This window comes from Lates calcarifer, unplaced genomic scaffold (genome assembly GCF_001640805.2).
Source record: "Lates calcarifer isolate ASB-BC8 unplaced genomic scaffold, TLL_Latcal_v3 _unitig_1931_quiver_614, whole genome shotgun sequence".
NCBI classification, from domain to species: domain Eukaryota; kingdom Metazoa; phylum Chordata; class Actinopteri; family Centropomidae; genus Lates; species Lates calcarifer.
In genome coordinates this window covers 310-20492 of record NW_026115857.1, presented here as the reverse complement: position 1 = coordinate 20492, position 20183 = coordinate 310, and the positions used below count along the sequence as shown (strand labels likewise).

The window sequence follows — 20183 nt, the reverse complement described above, 5'->3', positions numbered from 1 at the left end:
TACATTTTGACTTGTTCTGATGATTGAACCAGGTGAGTTTCATGTTGATCTAACTCTCACTAACATTGTCTATGTGAAGGGTGAATGAGTTTAGTTTCTTTGATCTCATTGTTCTTGGAACTTTTTGGTCAAAGATGACTAAATCTACAGCAGTGCCACCAAAAGCATCTGCAATGACCAACTTGGTTCAGACACAGACCTCAAGAAAAAGGCCTCACCAGTCGGAGTGGGTTAGCTGCCATCAGTGGCTCTTTATTATTACCTTAAAGAAGAGGAAAAGTAGACACAATAAAAACCAGCACTTCAAATAAAAACACCTCCCTAAAAATACAGAATAAAACAACCAAAGGTTAGTGGACACCACACACTCTGACCTCTCCTGTGATCAGCCGCAGTGCTCGATGTAAGTCATGTTCCTTTTCTACTGAAATACACGTAACTGTAGATCTTCTTAATCTCTGTAATTTTATTTCCTTGTATTTTTACTTCTACTGACAGCGGCAGCCTCTGTTTAAAGTCATCCTCCGATTTGATGCCGAATGCTTCTGTTAGACGTCGAGACGTCATAAAGAACGTCTGCAGCTTCTGGTTGAAATCTGCCTCCAGGTGAGTGTTAATCGTGTTGGACTTTAAGATTCTTGTGATCGTAATCCTGGCGTCCTGGACAGGAACAGTTTTAACCTGCATAAAGACAGGTTGATGTTTGTACTCCGATAAAGAACCTGAATAGTTCAGTGGGTGAATTCAGGGCCAACTTTATGTTTAGCCTTAGTGAGAGCAATAAGCCCAGAAACGCTCATTCGATGTTCTTAATTCACTTTAAGCCACAGCCTCTCTGGGCTTACTGCTTCATTTTATAATGGGAGCACTGTAATTCACATTCTCTAATGAATGATCAAGTTGAACCTTGAATTGGAACCATATTCAGTATTCAGACATCATTCCTTCAGTCTGCAGATTGAAACTACCTCACAAACTGTGGAGTCCAGGTGTTTTCAGGAATAAACTTTGCTTCTCTGTCATCATCAGTTTGGGCTTCAGTGGTCCATCAGCATCAGTCTGGACAAACCACCACATTAATACACAGAGACAGTGCCTCAAATAATTATGTTAAAAAATGTTTTCCAGTTTAATAATAGATGATGCTATTTTTTTGGGTCAGGTAACTAAATGCAACACATTCATACACAGATAAAAACTATGTTGTTTTTTCAGCTATAATTAGATACTCTTTTCTTCCCTTTGTGATTTGATGACATTCTGAATATACTGAATATTTTGAGGTAGACAAAATGCTTTCCATGATAAAGCTCTTTTCAGAAAAAGAGAAAACTTTTCTGACCTTCCTTTTTTTCTGGTTTGTGCTCTGAGGATTTGGTGCTACTTTCCCAGCTGTGGTTTTTGTGCTGTTCTGAGTTTGGGGGGGTTTCTTCTTCTGGATACAAAAGGTGAGCACAGAAAATAAAAACACCAACGTAGAATCAGCAGAACAAATACAAACATAATGTCTGACTAAGTCTTTTGAAAGGATTTCACAGAGTGAGCCTGTATTCTTTATGAACCCTAATATGGTTATTTTTCATTCTTACCTTGTCAGGCTGGCAGACCTGTGGATCTGTAAAAGAGAAGAGACTGTGTTTAAACACTGATGATGGTTTTAAGATAAAACTGAAAAGTTTTAACATTTCTAACATTTGTTTTTTAATGTTTTGAATATTTGACTTTTATTTCAGAATTCTGCTTTGGGCCATTTTCTTTTCTTCTAATCCTCTTCTGTACTTTTCTCTTTAGAGAGAGACTGATTGACGTATGTCTAAACAAACACTGCAGGGTTTATATTAAGGTTTAAGATGTAGACATTTAGGTGTTGTTCAGAATTTATCCTGGGTGGATACCACAGATGTGTGGGGGAATCTAGAGGTGTGGTTTTAACCCAGAACATCCAGATGTGTAATCCGTGCAGCAGCATTTCTATGATTCACACCTGACACTGTGAACTCACTCTTGGTCTTTTTCTGTTGTTGGCTCTTCAGTTTCTCCACAAAGGGGCGCAGCGGGACCTGGACTTTATAGTCCATCCTCGGTATCTGCTCCATTTCTTTATTTATTATAGAGATGGATTTTTCTGCTCCGTAGTACTGGATGATGATCTGGGGCATTTCTTCTCTGGACTTGCCTGACTTCACTACAGTGGGGATTTTGTCCAAGGCGAACAGCAGCTGCTTGTACTTGGACTCTTTCAGCTCCTCCAGGATGGAGGTCAAGGCCTTTTTCCATTTAGTTTCCAAAATTTTCAAAGACATGTGCAACACACAGAAACCAATACGAAGAAGTTTGCACATGAAAAACAAAAAATCTGAAGGTACGTATAAATGTCTAAACAGCATTAGACTACTTGCAGGTGTTTGAGTGTAGTAGAGACAAGTCAGTTAAGTTTTTTTCCAGTTTTCAAAAACAGGTGAGATAGGGTTGAATGGGTTTAATGTTTTATCTGTGTCTTTGGGCCTTTTGGATGTGACACACTATGGAAATGTGGTAAATGTAACTTTGAGTTTTTAATCCTCTGTCGTGCTTCAACATGCAGACTTTGTAATCTGTGTGGTTGGTTTTGTATTGTCTCTGTTGTTCTTATGTGTACAGTATAGCCAAACATGACAGGGTGACATCTTATTTCACATGCAGGACTGTGCAAAGGTTTTGTATAATGTCCTCAGCAGAGTCTTTCTTTCTTCTGTTTACCTGTTCACAGCTTCACTACACAAACAACATCGTTCAGGTGGCTTCACCTGAGCTGAGAGCAGTTTATCAGCATATTTTTACTTCTGTCAGCTAAGTACAACTTAATGTCAGTTGAACAATACACAGTTCACACACATAAAACATCATGTTTACATAGTGGGCTGAAGGTTACTGATCTCATTAAGTCATCAAAACTGTCTGTATAGTTGGTCACAAACCATGTATCGGCAACAGAGACACAAACAAAGAATCAGGCAGAAATGGGTCTTAAACATGGTTTGCCTCACCTGCATTCAGTGAGGTCAAATCCAAGAGACAGAAAGGAACGGAAGGACTTTCAGTTTCAGAGAAATGGTTAATGGATCAGTGGATCAGTAGAACAGGAATAAACAACAAGCAAACTGCTCTTCTCTAAGACTCCACCTTTGTTTGAATCTTGAACTCAGTGTTTGCTCAGTAATTAATGTGATTAAATATCAGCAGTTTATAAAAATAAATACTCACTTTGTCCTTTTCTCAACCACAGACCGTCTTTGAGATTTGATGGCAGTCAAAGGTGAAAAGTCAAAAAATCAGTTTAGGTAAGTGTCAGATAATAATTTAAATCATGTCTCACTGACCTGCTGCCTGAGTTCTCTAAAATATAAACTAAAATATAAATATGGACGGAGATTTTTCAGCAGAAGATATTTTAGTTTGTCAAGATTGGATTTAATCCTGATAAAGTCAGTCTCAAACACAACGCCCTCCCCCACTCCAGTGAAGAATGGTTCAGCCCTACGTCTCCTGCCAAAAAGCAGAAATACTGAGCAGAGTTGGTCCTTTCACTTCCATGTTGAACCAACAAAGTAATAACCACAGTGTAATGTGTCAGTGCAATGCAACTTAACATCACTGACAGACGTCACAGTTCTACCAGTGGTGGAGGAAAATACTACAGGTCCTATTAAAGTTGTAGTCAGGTATAGAAGTATTAGCAATGAAGTGTTAAAGTATCAAAAGTAAAATTACTTTTAGTAAAGAATGACTCCTTGTACACACGGAGCGTAGTAAGACAGATGAGCAAAGACCTCACCAAGGACGTAATTCGGCGTACTTGCAGCAGTTGGAGGACATTTTGGACATTTTGCTGACGATCGTGGTCACATGATATGATCGTCATTTCTGGTCGGTGCACAGCGGCTGTTTTTGCCACAGGTGTAAACACTTGACAAGAACCAGTCATCATGGCCGGATGACTGGGTCAGATCTCTGAGAGGATCTTGTAGGATGCTCCTGGTCAGTAGGAGGTCGGACCAACAAGGCTCACTGATGGATAAGGGCAATGAGGTCTGGACCAACAGAAGGACCGCTGTGCCACAACTTTAGAAAATTTAAACTGCTGTCGAAAGCTGAGCACAGAACTGAATCAGAACTGGACCTTGGGGCAACAGAAACTGGTCTCCTGGTCCAATGAGTCCTGTTGTACATCACAGGTTCAGCCGGGTTCATGACGGCACCAGGCTGCACTGTGGGATGGAGACCAGCCGGTGTGATGTTCTGGGAAACCTTTGGTCCAGGCAGTAATCGTTGGTTTGACACCTGTCACCTGTCTGAACACTGCTGCAGACCAGGTACAACGCTCCCTGCCACCCTGCTCACATTGTTCAGGATTACTGACAAAAACTTTGATGTGTTTTGCCTCAGGCTCCAAATTCCCCAGATCTGAATCCAGGATGTGATGGAACAAGTCCGATCTGTGGTGGCTGCACCTTGTTACTCACAGGCCTGAAGGGATCTGCTGCTGAGATACCACAGGACTCCTTCAGGAGTCCAAGCCTGAATGTTTAATGTGAAACAGAGGGAGGATTTTTAATGTGACGTGGGATTTTATTCCAGATTTATTTACATGCTCAGAAAAACGATCTTTAATCTTAACTGTTTTTAAAAGCAGGTATGAGTTCAGTTCATTTACGATAGAAAAGTAATGCTTTAGATTTTTGAAAACACAACAGTCGTTATTTCATAAGCTCTGCTGTAGAGTCTCACTGTTGGTTCAATAAGTTCTGAGACCAAACTGAGAGAAAGAAAGACATTTTTAAAAGAACCATGTGAAGGAAACAACAACCTCAGGTCCACTGTTTGATCACAGAGTCAGAGGCGACTGAAGTTTGTTCTTAACGTCACTGTAACATCGACTCCCTCTGGAGGTTTCTGGGGAGAAGTACACACTTATCTGGACGGAGGCTGAAACAGAAAAAGATGCATTTACAAAAGACGACAGGAAACATGATGGTTGGACTTTTTCCAATCAGGGTTTTTAATCTTGTTTTAAATGAGTCCCACTGTAACTTTGATTGTTTTTAATACCTGTCGTCTGTTTTTCAGAGGATCTGACAGAGCTACAGCCGACCTGAACCTGAAGCCTTTAAGAATCTGATGTGAAAACCTTCAGACTCCTGTTGAGTTCATCTGGGTTAGTGTGTGATGAAGAACGATGAGGTTTCACTCAGAGAAATGAAACGTTTCTGTCCAGGTAACATCATATCAGTAAAGGTCTGTAGGTGATGTTTCAGTTTGATGCTGAGTCTTTAGCTCATCAACTTTTCACCTTTTACTGTTTCTGGAGCTTTTTATAAAAACCTGTTGATCGTTCTAAACTGACAGATCTTCAGCTTCTCTTCAGTCGTTTCTGAACAAGAATCACTTCACTCAGTAGTTAGACTGAAGTCTTTATTGTAGATGAACAAACAGACACAAGTAAATCAAATCAGGTTCAGATTCTTCAGAGACAGTAAACAGATAAAAACAATTAAAAACAAAACAGATTGAAAATACAACAAATCTGATGTCAAACGCCCAAACCATTAACTGCACAATAAACACAATTATGACCTTATGATGAATCTAAAGAAAATCCTCCATGGATATATGAGGAGAATTAATCATCAAAATGTTCAATAAAAGCTGATTAAACAGAATAATTCAAACATCTACAGCTACAGAGAAACATTAAACCATGGTCCCATTCTAAGTCTACAGAAAATCTAATTCCTCCCACAAGCTGAAAATAGGATTGCATTTACTCTCACTGAGCACTTTATTAGGAACACCTGCTTATACGTGTTTTATACAATCAGCCAATCATGTGCAGTGTGATACATTAAATCCTCTCATCTCAGTTTTTCTGTTTAAAATACAATATTATTACTGTCTGTCTGTACCGACAGCACTGGGTTCAAGATGTAATAATAACTGTGTTTAGTCCCAACAGGATTATTATCAACGTCATTAAAGGGGATTGGATCAATAAGTCAAGTGGATTAATCTCAGACACTCCAGATGTTGATCACTGTTCTTTCATTGACAAATTTAAAGGATCTTTATTAAAAAACGTTATGTGAGAGAAAAATCTTCCTACATATCAGCTGATACACTGTTGTTAGGTTTTTACATCTTCTAAGCAGCTTTAATTTTATTAATCTTATTTCCTTGTATTTCTGCCTTTGCAGAGAGGGGTAGTTTTTCAAGGAGCGTTTTCTTAAAGTCACCCTCCAGTCTGACACCAAACGCCTCTGCCAGGAGTTCAGAAGCTACAACAAATGTCTGCACCTCGCTGTTACACTCCGCCTCCAGGTGAGTCTCCATCTTGCTGGCGGTTGTGATTCCGATAATCTGAATTCCCACATTCTGGACAGCAGCACTTTGGACCTGCACAAAGGTAGATTTTATGTTTGAGGTTATTTTGAAGTAGATCTCTCCTCTGTCCTTATTCGTTTGGATGATGTTTTCATGTTACTATACAGTTCCCCTTTTATACCACACACACACACACACACACACACACACACACACACACATATATATATATATATGCTGCATGTTCTTCCCAAATAATTCAACCTTTAAATCGATTGTATTTATTCATAACTGTAACTTAGATGAAGCTCTGATTATTTTTTAAGACAAATGTTTCCTTATTATACACTATTTATTCAATGCAGATAATTCCAAATGATGAATTTACTTTTTCTTTCATTTCTTTCTTTCATTGTAGTTTTCTTAATGTTGAGTGCAAGATATGATTTTTCACACCTGCTGCTATGGACTGTAAAAAACAGCTGGGAAATACTTCTACTGCAAACATACAGTGACTTCAGAAAGTTTTCAGACCCTGCGTTCAGTACCTAGCAGCAGCTCCTTTGGCGACATTTACAGGGGTGAAATCTTCTCCTTCTAAAATCATGTTTTCACTTTGTCATTATTATTATTATTATTATTATTATTATTATATCCAGAAGTCCCTCATTCTACCAACAAACTAAGAAACAAAGCTGACTTGTGATGTTTCAAACTGACGGCATCAGTAGAACAGTGTGTTGTGTGTGGAAAACAGATACCTTGACAATCATGGTGAAGTCAGTTGAGTTCAGTGACACTGTGCCATAGTAGTGATTGGTCTTCAGGTCGGTCACCTTGACGACGTCTCCCTCTAACTTTCCTCTGAGCTGCTTGATGTCTTCACCCCACAGGCTGATACTGATTTCATCTGTGTCGTCTTTAAGTTTGATATCTTGCCTATCTTTCCTTCCTCGTTTGGCCTTCAGTTTGACAGATTCAACAGGACCAATCTGAGAAAACCAGCACAAGATTAAACCAATTAATCTTCTCTTTCTTTTTTAAACTCATTTAAATAAAGAGTCTGTGGGATATTTAATATTAGATCAGCTGACATGTGCTGTCTGGTTTTCATGTTTCATGTTTAGTAACCTGAGGTGAGATTCCACCTTTACTTTTATAAACCTGTTATTTTTATGGTTGAATAGTTCAGTTAGTTGACTTGTCTTTGCTCCATAGATAAAGACAGAGGGTTCAGCCTCTTACCCTCTGCTGGACCTGATGATAGTCTAAGACATTAAACAGTAATCCTGGGCTTCCATAGAAACTGGCTCCTAACTGTGAGCTCAATGTGTATTAATAAATAACAGAAACTTGCCTTTGTTATTGTTCCTTCAACGCTCACTATTGTCTTGTCTTCAGACCTTTTGGCCTCTTTGATGGAAACTGGATTCTGACCAGAAATGAGCTTCTGAGCTTCCAGCTCCACCTCCTCTGGAACACTGATGTGGTTAAACTCTGCCACTGTGCTTTGTTGGGTTACTTTTAAGACCTTCTCTTTAAAGTGATCATTCCATTCAAACATCACATTTCTGAACATGTAGGACTTGTTTTCCATAATTTCTTCATAGTGCTCTTTTCCATACACCGTCACTCGGATGCTGCCTGTCTCATCAGCAACTACCAGATAAAATAAGAACTTATCCTTCTTCTCTTGTGTTTGATATGAGCGCAGACCAGTTTTCTGCACAACTCTTCCAGTTATGGCTTTTTCACCGAGGTAACCACTGGTCTTTAGATCAGCGATGGTTTTTCTCTGGACACAAACAGAGGAAACATAAATGTCTGAATGAATCAACATAAAGTCAGAAGTCTGTGAGAAATAAATGAAACCTTAAAGAAATCCACTCACCCAAAGCTGACTCTTTCTCTCCTGGAAAATAAACAGTTCATTAATGCTCAGTTACTCATGATGAAAGAGCTTTATACAGTAGATTTATATTCTACTAACATGTCTCTCTGTGAGGTATCACACACACAGAATAGGTCTCTATAGAATGATGACAGAATGTAAGTGACAGTGTGTAGTATTCATTATGAACCTGAGTTAAACTCCTACCTCAGGTTTGCTGCTGCTCTGTTGAGCTTTAAAAGAAGAAACAAACATCAGTGAGATTTTACACTGTTGGACTCCGGTTTCCTTTTTACTTCACTGAGAACAGAACAACCTCCACCAAACTTTGACCTCATTCTTTTTATTTACCTCATTACTAGGTTTTATTACCATCGTGCTGTTACACTCTGATTCTTCTGTTTTCTCTGCTGCTGCTGCTTTATTTGAAACATGTCTTGTACAGTGCTGTTTCTGTACTTTGTGTTTCAGACTGTTGCTGTGTTTACCTACCAGCTGCAGGCTTTGGCTTCTTGTCCTCTGACTCTGAATCACTTTCATGTTTCCTCTTCTTCTCTGAAATTGACATTTTAAAAATGAGCACAGGTTGGTTGTTGTCTCAGTCTGTACAGAGATGTGGTGTTGACTCATTTGACAGATGAGACAGAAGCTTCATCAAATCATTGGACTGTTATTGTGACGTTTCTAACTCTTTGTTCAGAACCTGGACAAATAAAACCAGAACCAGTGGATCCAGGAGAGAATCTACACTGATCAACATGAAACCACTGACAGGTGAAGAACACTGATCATTTCATTATGATCCAGTGTTCTGCTGGGAAACCTCTGCTCCTTCATTCATCTGGATGTTACTTTGATATGTATCACCTACTAAACACTGTTTTAGACCAGGACGATGCTCCCACCACACCACAAAATCAGCTCCGAAATGTCTCAAGGAACAAAGAGCCCAAGGTGTTGACCTGGCCTCCAAACTCCACAGATCCTAATCTGTCTGTACTAATGTAAAGTTAGTCTAAGTTGTCTACCACTTTTCAGTAAAAGCTTTTACCTTGAGATAAATTCTAGTATGCTTGTTAAAAGTGGAGAGCAGAATTTTACAATAAACATTAAGACATAATGTTATCATATTTAAGTTGAGTTTTTATTTCTAAACAAAACTAAAGTGACATGTTGGAAAATTTTCCCCCATACACCTTCAATTAAAATTTGTGACTTTATTGAACTTTTCCGTCCTGTTGCCTGGTGTCTCAGAGTCTGAATCAACCGTAAAAACTTCTAATCCTTCGTTCCTGCTGCAAAGGTCATAAACAACATCAACTGTGTGAACTCACCTTTATTCTTTTCTTGTTTCTTCTTCAGTTTGTCCACAAAGGGGCGCAGCAGGTCCTGGACTGCAGGATCATTTCTTGGGATTTGATCCATTGCATCTTTGATTGCAGAGATGGACTCTTCTACTGCGTAGTACTCAATGATCTTTTTGGGCATATTCTCTTTGTACTTGGCTGTTAGTTTTGCTGGGGGGAGTTTGTTCAATATTTTCTGTAACTTTCTGTACTGTTCCTGATCCAACTTCTTGAGGATGGAGGTCAGAGCTGTTTTCCACTCTTCCATTGAAATCTTCACCATGACTGACACACAGAGAGACGACAGAAGTGTAAGAACCCTCCTGCTTTAACTTTGTGTCTTGTTTTAAATATAAAATAACAACAGAAAGATCCTGTCTGAACACCCAGAGAGTCTGCTGTATTCACTGTATATTCACACTCATTCTGTTGTGTTTCTTATGTTGCTGGAAACTCTGATACAAACATGGAGCTTGTTGTAAAGTTTATTTTCTACCTGTATCAGATGAATCATCCAGCCTTCCTGTCCCTGACCAAGCACATTTATTCAGGTACAGTTTGACGTACTTGTACTTTACTTTTTTAAATCAGGATTTCCAATATTTCTGTCATGTGACTTCATATAGAAAATAGCGTCTTTTCTCTTACACATAAATCAGTATATATTTCTGTGTCCTTGTTGTGTTTCAGTGTCTGAGGCGTCTTCAGTTTATTTCTCCTCTAAACTTCTTACATATTTCAATAACTCTTCAAATGATCAATATTTCACTAAAGGTCAAGGATCAGAGAAGAGTCTAAAAACTGGAAAAAAATCTGACAACCCCTCAGATTTATCTGTTGACCCTTTGGAGGTGTTTTAAAGAGAATAAAACATCATTAATAAAAAAATATTTCATATCATATTTATAGCTTTATAGGAAACAGGAACTACAAGCACAAGTCTTTTGCAGAAAGAGAGTGACCACACAGGAACAGAAACATCCAGAACAAACTGCTCTCTGCTTTGTTTAGAGATCAATGTGATTAAATATCTGATCTCACAGTCAAATCGTTTTTCAGATGGAAGCCAGTCTTTAATCAGTACTCACTTTGTCTTCTTCTTTACAGCTGAACTGTTTTCTTCTATATGTTCGATGGTTGTAAACAACACAGCAGCTCTCAGTGGCGGGAAGATGTTTTGGCACAGTGACACATGGACGAGAGGTAGATACCAACTTAAATCATGTTCTCACTGACCTGTCCCTTTAGTGATCTGAAGTAAAAACGTGAATATGGAGAGAGATTTTTCAGCAGCACATATTTTACTTTGTCCAGATTTGACTGTTAATCCTCATCACATCAGTCTCAACAACAGCCCCCCCCCCCTCTCCAGTGAACAATGGTTCAGCCCTCTAGTTCCCGCTCAACAGCTAAGACAGAGGTACTTTCATTTTCATGGTACAACCACAGTATCACATGTCAGTGACGTTCATCTCTGACAGACTCAGACTCAATATTTAGATTTTCAGTAAAGGGACTGAAATGTTTTGGTTTTTAATGTCACTTTTGAAATAGACTCAGAACGCAGAAGTATTCAAAACAAAATGTTCGTAAAGTGTCTAAAGTTAACGTACTTTTCAAGTTTTATATTATTGTATGACCAGGATTACCTGTACCTCAGAGTACCTCTGCAGTTTCTATAAAAGCCTGACCACAAGATAAACAGCCAGGTAATGTTACAAGTAGATACAGTAACAAGTCAGAACAGTTATAAAGTACAAAGTTCATGTTTTGTTTGAGTTCAACACCCGGACACACCTGCACCTCTGGACCAATCAGTGTCCAGAGTTCAACTGACAGAGGAGCAGTGACGCAGATTCAGAGGTATATATCCTCTTATCCTGTTTACTGTTCCTACATCTTTATTCTAATGAAAACATCTCATTTATTGATTCACCTGGTTTTCACCTGTGAACATGAACTGACATTAAACCACTGACAGATGAAGTGAATAACATTGATCATTTTGTTATAAGACAATGAACAACTCTCTCAACCTTTTAAAGAAAGTCAGCTTTGTTTAATCTGCCGACTACTCCTGTCTGTTTGGTCTTCACTGGTCCAACTGCACTGATCTGAAAACACCAAACACAAGATTCATTCAAATGAATCAAATAATTCATGTTCACAGGTTTAATAACAGATGATGCAGTTTCTAAAGACAGTGGTTCACGTAACTAAACCCAACATATTCATACAGATAAAAACTACACACTGTTTTTCAGACACAACTTTTCTTCCTTATTTTGAAAACACTGTCCCATCATGTTAAATCTCACTGTCTTTTCACAACCCTCTGAACATTTCTCCCCTTCCTTTTTTTCTGGTTTGTGCTCTGAGCAGGACTCGATGCTCTCCCAGCTATGGTTTTTGTGCGGCTCTGAGTTTGGGAGGTTTTCTTCTTCTGGATGCAAAAGGTGAGTACAGAAAACAAAAACATAAATATAGCATCAGCAGAATAAATAGAAACAGAAACGTCTGAATGAATCAGATCATGTCTTGGATGGTTTCCACAACCTCAGGTCTGATTCCACCTCTTCTCCCTGTGACACTGACAATTGACAGTTGATCCAGATAAGTTGACTGTCCAAAATCACACAGCAGTGTGACTTCCTGACATTATTCACTGACTTCAGACCAAACTTCATGCAAATAAAGAACTCATTCTCCAACTCTGAATAAAAATGAACACAGTGATCTTTACGTTTTTACTCACACTCCCTTTATTACAGATGTTGATACAGGACACAGTGAGGGCTAATAAAGAGCTGAGTGATGGACAGAATCCAGATGTTTGGGATCAGGTCTGTAAATAACATCACTGTAGTCTAACATAGAGAAGTCACTTCCTGTCTTTGTTTGGTTGTCACTGGTCCGACTGCATCAGTCTGAAAAAACAAACAAACACCAAACACAAGATTCATTGAGATTAATCAAACCATTCATGTTCAACAGATGATGCAGTTTCTAAAGACAGTGGTTCACATAACTAAACACAACATTTTCATACAGATAAAACCTACACACTGTTTTTCAGACATCATTTTTCTTCCTTATTCTGAAAACACTGAGTATCTTGATGTGGACAAAGTGTCTTGACAACCCTCAGTGAACTGGATTCTCAGATCAGCTGATCAGATCAGGTCTTGGATTGGCTCCACCTCTTCTTCCTGTGAGACTATTTCAGTGTTTCATTTGTAAGAATTCATTCACTCACTCTTGATCTCAGCGTAAACTCTGCACTTCCCTCACAAAGGGCTGCAACAGGTCCTGGACTTTACTGTCCAACCTCGGTAACTCTTGCATCTTTGCATCTATTTCATTGATGGATTCTTCTACTCCGTATTTCTCGATGATGATTTGCGGCATTTCTTCTCTGGACTTGGACTTCAGACTTTTTGGAATTTTGTCCAAAGAGAACAGCAGCTTCCTGAACTGTGAGTCGTCCAGCTCCTCCAGGATGGAGGTCAGGGCCTCTCTCCACCTTTTTTCCAAACACATCTGTGACACACAGAAACCAATGAGAAGTAGTTTGCAAACAAAAACTGACCCTGAACCCTGGACCCCAACCCCAACCCTATTTATTTAGCAGATAAACTGATAAATAGTGCCCTTAATAAGTACTTATTATAGGCTGATGCTGAATCGGCCTATAATAAGTGAAACAGATATGAAGAGAGCATGTAGCCAGAGCATTACTGACACCCTAACCAGAAAGAGAAACTCTGTTTTTCCTCTAATCTAAAAATCTAAATACCCCAAATTACGACTTATTTAACATCCCGCTCAGACTCTTTGCAGTTATTTCCTGTTTTGTTATATAATCACTTAACTCATGTGGTCTATGGTTATTTTTTGATTGGCTTTGTACTACCTGTTCATCAGTTTTTCAAATGAAAAAGAGAAACCTGAAGGCACTGATGACACAAACACCACAAAGTATATAATATATATCAAATACATCTATAGAAAAGGAAAACTACAGTCCAGTCCAGGTTTTAACACAGAAACATCCTGAATATCTCATCTATCTCATCTCACAGTCGAACCATTTAGTCTTTAATCAGTACTCACTTCGTCTTTTTTACAGTTGAACTGTTTTCTTCTTTATGTTCGATGGTTGTAAACAACACAGCAGCTCTCAGTGGTCGAAAGAAGTTTGAATGTTTTGTGCAGTGACTCACTCGGACAGGAAGTAGATACCAACTTAAATCATGTTCTCACCAACCTGTCCTTCTAGTGATCTAAAATAAAACTGACAATATAAATATGACAAGAGATTTTTCACCGGTAAATATTTTAGTTTGTCCAGATTTAACTGTTAATCCTCATTAACATCAACCACAACAGCCCCCCTCCACTCCAGTCAACAATGGTTTAGCCCCACATTTCCTGCCCATACTCTGGGACAGAGCGGGTACTTTCATGATGTGAATGAAGTCAGAGAGATATACTGTACATGAGGGATTAAAGTATCAAGCTAATCTCCATTAAACTCAACATTATCTAAGATCCAGATCAGTTGACTGTCCAATCACACAGCAGTGTGACTTCCTGACATTATTCACTGACTTCAGACCAAACTTCATGCAAATAAAGAACTCATTCTCCAACTCTGAATAAAAATGAACACAGTGATCTTTACGTTTTTACTCACACTGCCTTTATTACAGATGTTGATACAGTGAGGGCTAATAAAGAGCTGAGTGATGGACAGAATCCAGATGTTAGTGTGAGTCTTAATGGTTTATCATCAGTCCAGATGCCTTGGTATTTATAATCTGACACTGTTTAAAGTGTCAATCCTTACCTCTTGGGAAAAACATAAACTTTGTTTTATCTGCATTAAAACCAGTTTAAGATTAAGAATGATGTGTTGTGAGGAATTAAATGACAGTTCAGTGGTTGAAGAAGCAGAGATTTTAAGAAAGATGGACCCCAAGTTCACGACTACTTCTTCTTTTGCTTCTTTGTCTGTTTGGTTTTCACTGGTCCAACTGCACTGATCTGAAAACACCAAACACAAGATTCATTCAAACAAATCAAATAATTCATGTTCACAGGTTTAATAACAGATGATGCAGTTTCTAAAGACAGTGGGTCACGTAACTAAACACAACATATTCACAGTTTTCTTTCCTCTTCTGAATACACTGAATACACTGAATACTTTAACATAGACTAAGTGTGAGACATGTGACAGACTATCTTAATGTTTAATTTATAAACATCTAAACTGCAACAGCAGATACGTTCTGTAGGAAATAGTGACAGGATCATGTTTTCTATTAACGTTGTTAATTTACATATCTGCCAATACTGTACATTGATACTGAACAATCTCCACCTGTAGTGACTCCATCTTTATGAAGTGGTTTCCTGGTTCTCCTGGCTCAGGTTCAGGGAAAGATCCTGGTCTGGTATACAGGAGAAGTTAGCCTGTTTATTTACACTGAACTAAAACCACCATCTTTTCCTGAACCTGAACCACAGATGAGTCTCTGGTGTCTCAGTCCTCCACCTCCCACTCAGTCCCATCATGTTAAAGCTCACTGTCTCTTCACAACCCTCCAATAAAAGAAAACAGTTCTCACCCTCCTTTTTTTCTGGTTTGTGCTCTGAGCAGGATTCGGTGCTGCTTTCCTGGTTTTTGTGGTGTTCTGAGTCTGGAAGGTTTTCTTCTTCTGGATGAAAAACAAAAACAAAATCATCAAATAAATACAAACCTAAACGTCTGAATGAATCTGTTGACAGACTGTAACAGAGTGGGACTGAATTCTTCATTAACCTGATTGTTTTTTTAACTCTCACCTTGACAGGTTGAGTGACTTTCTGTTGATCTGTAAAGGAAGAAAAACATCATTGCATTGGTCACAGCTGCTGATGGTTTTAAGGTAAAACTGAAAACTGTTCTTCAATATTTTTAATCTCAGTGGATCTTGGTCTACAACAGTGTTTATGTGGGTAGAATGTGTCAAAGTAACATCCAGGTGAATGAAGGACCCAAGGTTTCCCAGCAGAATGCTGGATTGTAACGAAATGATCAATGTTATTCATTAAGTGTCAGAAATATCAGTTTCATTCACTGCAATTTACCGTTAAATTAAACATAAAAAGGAAAAACAGTGAGAGTTGGCTTTTCAGTCAAATTCTCTGATTCACACCCATCACTGTGAACTCACTCTTGTTTGTCTGTTGTTGGCTCTTCACTTTCTCCACACAGGGGCGCAGTAGGTCCTGGACTCTGTAGTCCATCCTCGGTAACTGTTTCATTCTTTTATTTATTACAAAGACGGATTCTTTTACTCCATAGCACTGGATGATGATCTGGGGCATTTCTTCTCTGGACTTGCCAGACTTCAAACTTTTAGGAATTTTGTCCAAAGCGAACAGCAGCTTCTTGTACTCGGACTCTTCCAGCTCCTCCAGGATGGAGGTCAGGGCCTTTTTCCATTTTGTCTCAAATGACATCTGTGACACACAGAGACCAATGAGTAGTTTGCAAATGAAAACTAATCCTAACCCTTAACGCCAATAGTGCCCTTAATAATTACTTATTATAGGCTGATGCTGAATATAGGGAAACAAATATAAAGAGAGCATGTAGCCAGAGCATTAATGACACTTATGAGTGTCCCCGTCCTCCAACCTAACTCTGAACCCTTAATCCTTAATTCTAACCAGGAATTTCCTCTCCGTAGACAAATCTAAATACCCAACATTACTAATTTAGTGATGTTTTGTTATATAATCACTTACCTCAAGTGTCTATGGATATTTCACTTCCTGCCTTTGTGTTTTTTCCCTGCCAGTTTGTTGTGTTCACCTGTGTCTCATTAACCTGTCAGTCTTCATTACATATTCAGGCCTCTCCTCCTTTCAGTTGGCAGATTGGCTTTGTTCTACCTGTTAGTCCACCTTTCCAACCACTCCTCATACCAGTGTCTGTTCCTCATGTCTTACCTTTTACCTGTTCCTCACCTGTGTTTGTTTGCTCTGCAGACTGATATCAGATTTATGACCTCAGGTTTGCAAGTAAAGACTTTGATTTTGACTTTTTATCTGGTCTCCTGTGTGATCCCTGAGTTTCAGTCAGTTTCCTGGTTCATGATTGTTACATTAACACGGGAACAAACTACTCTCCTTCAGACTCTTGAACTCAGTGTTTGTTAAGTAATCAGTGTGATTAAATATCAGCAGTAAAGTAAATTAATCAATACTCACTTTGTTTTTTTCTTCAACCAACACCATTTTAGTCTTTGTTTGAGATTTGATGGGAGTTGTTGGTGCAAAGAGGAAAAATTTAAATACCTTCTTGTTGAAGTGAGTGGCAGATACCAACTTAGATCATGTTTCACCGATCTGCATTCTGCCATAGTTATCCAAAATAAATATAAGGAATACAATAAATACATGGAGAGAGAATTTTTCATCAGTTTCTAAATAAAGATAATCCAGAAAACACAACAATCTCTTGGTCTGTTGTGTTTCATCCTGGTCATTTAAAGTCCGTTTGTGGAGGTTTAACATCTTGTTGTGTACTTGTGTTTTCTAGGTCGACTTGGACAGAAACACCAACACCACCTTGCAGACCAGCAGGTATGAGTCTGAAACATTTATCTGGTCTGAAAAACGTTAATGTTAGCTGCTGTTTTCAGTCTGTTGATTCAGTGTCACTGTTTACATCTGTTGATTAATTAGATAAATTCTTGTTTTGTCCAATCAACAATCCAAAACCCAAATATTTAATTTATTTTTATATGACAAAACTATCACATTCTCATAATTAATAGAAAACAGTAACTGTGTTTTTGAACCTGGGCCTTATTTTCTTATGTTTTTCAGTCCACTGCAGTGCTTGTTTTTGCCACTGACAGGCTCAGATTATTATTATAGGTGTCTGACAACATTATGGATAGAATTCCTACAGAGACAGAGCTTTTTTTTTAAAGAGTAAGATCATTTTAAACCAGAAAAATCTCTATATACCACTACCAGACACCACTGACAAAATAAGGAATTTTAAAGTGCAGAACACAGGAGCAGCTGCCTCAATTTAATAGTCTGTTTGTGTGACTGTGTGGTACATTTACTTTATCCAAGTACCTGATTACTTCCTCCATCACTGAAAGTCACACAGTCACACAAACAAACTAACAGATGGAGGCAGTGGTATTCCAGCAGCTCCTGTGTTCTGCTTGGTAAAATTCCTGTTTTTGTCGACGGAGTCTGGTACTGATATAGTACACTGATTCCAAAGATTTTAAGGCAGAGGTTAAAAAATACCAAAGTTATCTTTCTTTAATAATATACAGCTGTTTGTTTTATTCATTTTCTTAAACACTCTTCTAATGTTTTATTAAATGTTGTGGTTCAGCTGTAATGTTGAATATTTCTCTGTGTTTTCATGGATAAACTGTTGATTAGGAATAGTGTATTGATCGTTTCCCTTTGTATGTTTCTCTTTGATTTCCTCCAGGTGTCACCACTTCATCGATGACGTCGTCCACGATCGCAGAGAATCTTCGCACAATGAAGTTCTTTGAGACCAGGACAGAGGCCTCCAGGTAATTCACAATCAGCTTTACATCAACTGTCCAACACAGAGCACTGACATTAAACTGTTTATGTTCAGTATTCAAGTAATGTAAAATTAATTAGCAATATCATAGTAATCTAATAATAGAGGTAACAGTAAAAGCAATCTGTAATGTAAAAGCAATGCAGAGGTGATGGTAATCAAAAAGTAAAAATGTCACATTATAGCAACACATCAAAAATGTTCACAGTATAGCATGCTTTCAAAAAATTTCAAACTGTAGTATGTGGTCAAAAATAACATACAAAAATCATAACATGGTATGTGGTCATAAATGTCATAAAAATATCATAGTATAGTAATGCATACAAATTGTCATAAAAATGATGAAATGATGAAAAATGATGACAAACAGATGTTTGATCAGTTCACAGAAAAGGACAAATTTTATCAGATAAAATGATTACAAATAAGACAATGATGTTGACAATGATGTGATAAAGACTGAACTACAGTTACTACTTCTACGAACATGTTGAATTTAACTCTCAGAAAGGACTAATGACAGGTTAGAACAGAAAATCAGATTTATTGATCAGGTTCAGTGATTAACATGGTGGTGTGTCTCTGCAGGAGGAGACGACAGCAGCTGAAGTTCTGGACCTGAAGTGGATCAAAGAAAACAACACGGTTCATGAGACTGGTTATGATTTACAGATAAACCTTAAACACCAGAGACCGGTGTTGTCCCGCCTCCTCTACACCGCCTCCTCCCCCTCAGCCACCAGGAGGCGCTTTGTTTTCTGTTCTGTCTCTGCAGGAAGAGGAGTCCACATCACCTGAAGAGGACAGCACAAGTAATTAAAGAGATGATACGAGATGTGCACGTCTTTCATAAGCTTATCCTCATGTGTGCTCATCACTTTATTAAATGTGAGGTGAGAGAATAAAACAAAGCGTCTCCAAATGGTCAAACTTCTGTTGTTATCTTTGCTGTGATTTGTTAAATGTCTACATCTAAATCAATAAAGTTTTGTAACTTAACTCTTGAGTTCAGTTTCTCTATTTTCAAATTAACATCACAAAAATGATTTTATAATATAGAAACCCTAGCCTCTGTTTTAAGACTGAAACCCTAACCCTAACCCTAATCCTAACCCTAACCCTAACCCTAGCCTCTGTTTTAAGACTGAAACCCTAACTCTAACCCCTAACCCTAACCCCTAACCCTAGCCTCTATTTTAAAACTGAAACCCTAACCCTAACCCTAACCCCTAACCCTAAAACTGAAACCCTAACCCTAACCCTAATCCTAACCTCTGTCTTGAAACTGTAACCCTAACCCTAACCTCTGTCTCAAAACTATAACCCTAACCCTAGCTTCTGTCTTAAAACTGAAACCCTAACCCTAACCCTAGCCTCTGTCTTAAAACTGAAACCCTAACCCTAACCTGTCTTGAAACTGAAACCCTAACCCTAACCCTAGCCTGTCTCAAAACTATAACCCTAACCCTAACCTGTCTTGAAACTGAAACCCTAACCCTAACCCTAAAACTGAAACCCTAACCCTAACCCTAGCCTCTGTCTCAAAACTATAACCCTAACCCTAACCTGTCTTGAAACTGAAACCCTAACCCTAGCCTCTGTCTTAAAACTGAAACCCTAACCCTAACCCTAGCCTCTGTCTTGAAACTGAAACCCTAACCCTAACCCTAACCCTAAAATTGAAACCCTAACCCTAACCCTAACCCTAGCCTCTGTCTCAAAACTATAACCCTAACCCTAGCTTCTGTCTTAAAACTGAAACCCTAACTCTAGTCTGTTTTAAAATTGAAACCCTAACCCTAACCTGTTTTAAAACTGAAACCCTAACCCTAACCCTAGTTTCTGTCTTAAAACTGAAACCCTAACCCTAGTCTCTGGCTAACAGTGGCTAAAAAGCCGTAACATTAATAAAAATTAATAGCTGAAGGATTTGTAGTTGTAGTAAGTGTGTAGTGTGTAGGGAGAC

General features: G+C 38.4%; 1 protein-coding gene and 3 long non-coding RNA genes across 4 annotated transcripts; 1 reads left to right on the top strand and 3 right to left on the bottom strand.

The window, feature by feature from the left end:
• Positions 1-226: 226 nt before the first annotated feature.
• LOC127139631 (uncharacterized) lies at positions 227-3296 on the bottom strand. Its single transcript, XR_007809881.1, has 5 exons — positions 3244-3296; positions 1590-1615; positions 1343-1435; positions 969-1059; positions 227-681 (listed from the first exon to the last, which is right to left on the bottom strand). It is a non-coding gene; the product is annotated as an uncharacterized LOC127139631 (long non-coding RNA).
• A 2132-nt stretch (positions 3297-5428) lies between these two features.
• On the bottom strand, positions 5429-10830 carry LOC108891332 (uncharacterized). The gene is made up of 8 exons (XM_018688462.2): positions 10683-10830; positions 9583-9879; positions 8741-8803; positions 8456-8481; positions 8249-8269; positions 7715-8152; positions 7119-7349; positions 5429-6429 (listed from the first exon to the last, which is right to left on the bottom strand). Exons 2-8 carry the CDS (start codon positions 9875-9877, stop codon positions 6178-6180), a joined length of 1326 nt encoding a protein of 441 aa, XP_018543978.1. The 5' UTR covers positions 9878-9879; positions 10683-10830; the 3' UTR covers positions 5429-6177.
• A 1502-nt stretch (positions 10831-12332) lies between these two features.
• LOC108891331 (uncharacterized) lies at positions 12333-13870 on the bottom strand. The gene is made up of 3 exons (XR_001962298.2): positions 13708-13870; positions 12851-13134; positions 12333-12521 (listed from the first exon to the last, which is right to left on the bottom strand). It is a non-coding gene; the product is annotated as an uncharacterized LOC108891331 (long non-coding RNA).
• Positions 13871-15441: 1571 nt separating this feature from the next.
• On the top strand, positions 15442-19140 carry LOC127139636 (uncharacterized). The gene is made up of 4 exons (XR_007809884.1): positions 15442-15527; positions 17189-17232; positions 18113-18200; positions 18806-19140. It is a non-coding gene; the product is annotated as an uncharacterized LOC127139636 (long non-coding RNA).
• Positions 19141-20183: the final 1043 nt, after the last annotated feature.

What these genes read in the sequence shown, in the direction of transcription:
- LOC108891332 (XM_018688462.2), bottom strand. Translation starts at nt 9,877, where the DNA reads ATGGTGAAGATTTCAATGGAAGAGTGGAAAACAGCTCTGACCTCCATC. An exon ending in GAAACAAGAAAAGAATAAAG is followed by an intron (nt 8,804 to 9,582) that starts GTGAGTTCACAC and finishes TGTCAATTTCAG; the next exon opens with AGAAGAAGAGGAAACATGAA. An exon ending in TTGAAGGAACAATAACAAAG is followed by an intron (nt 7,350 to 7,714) that starts GCAAGTTTCTGT and finishes TGGTTTTCTCAG; the next exon opens with ATTGGTCCTGTTGAATCTGT.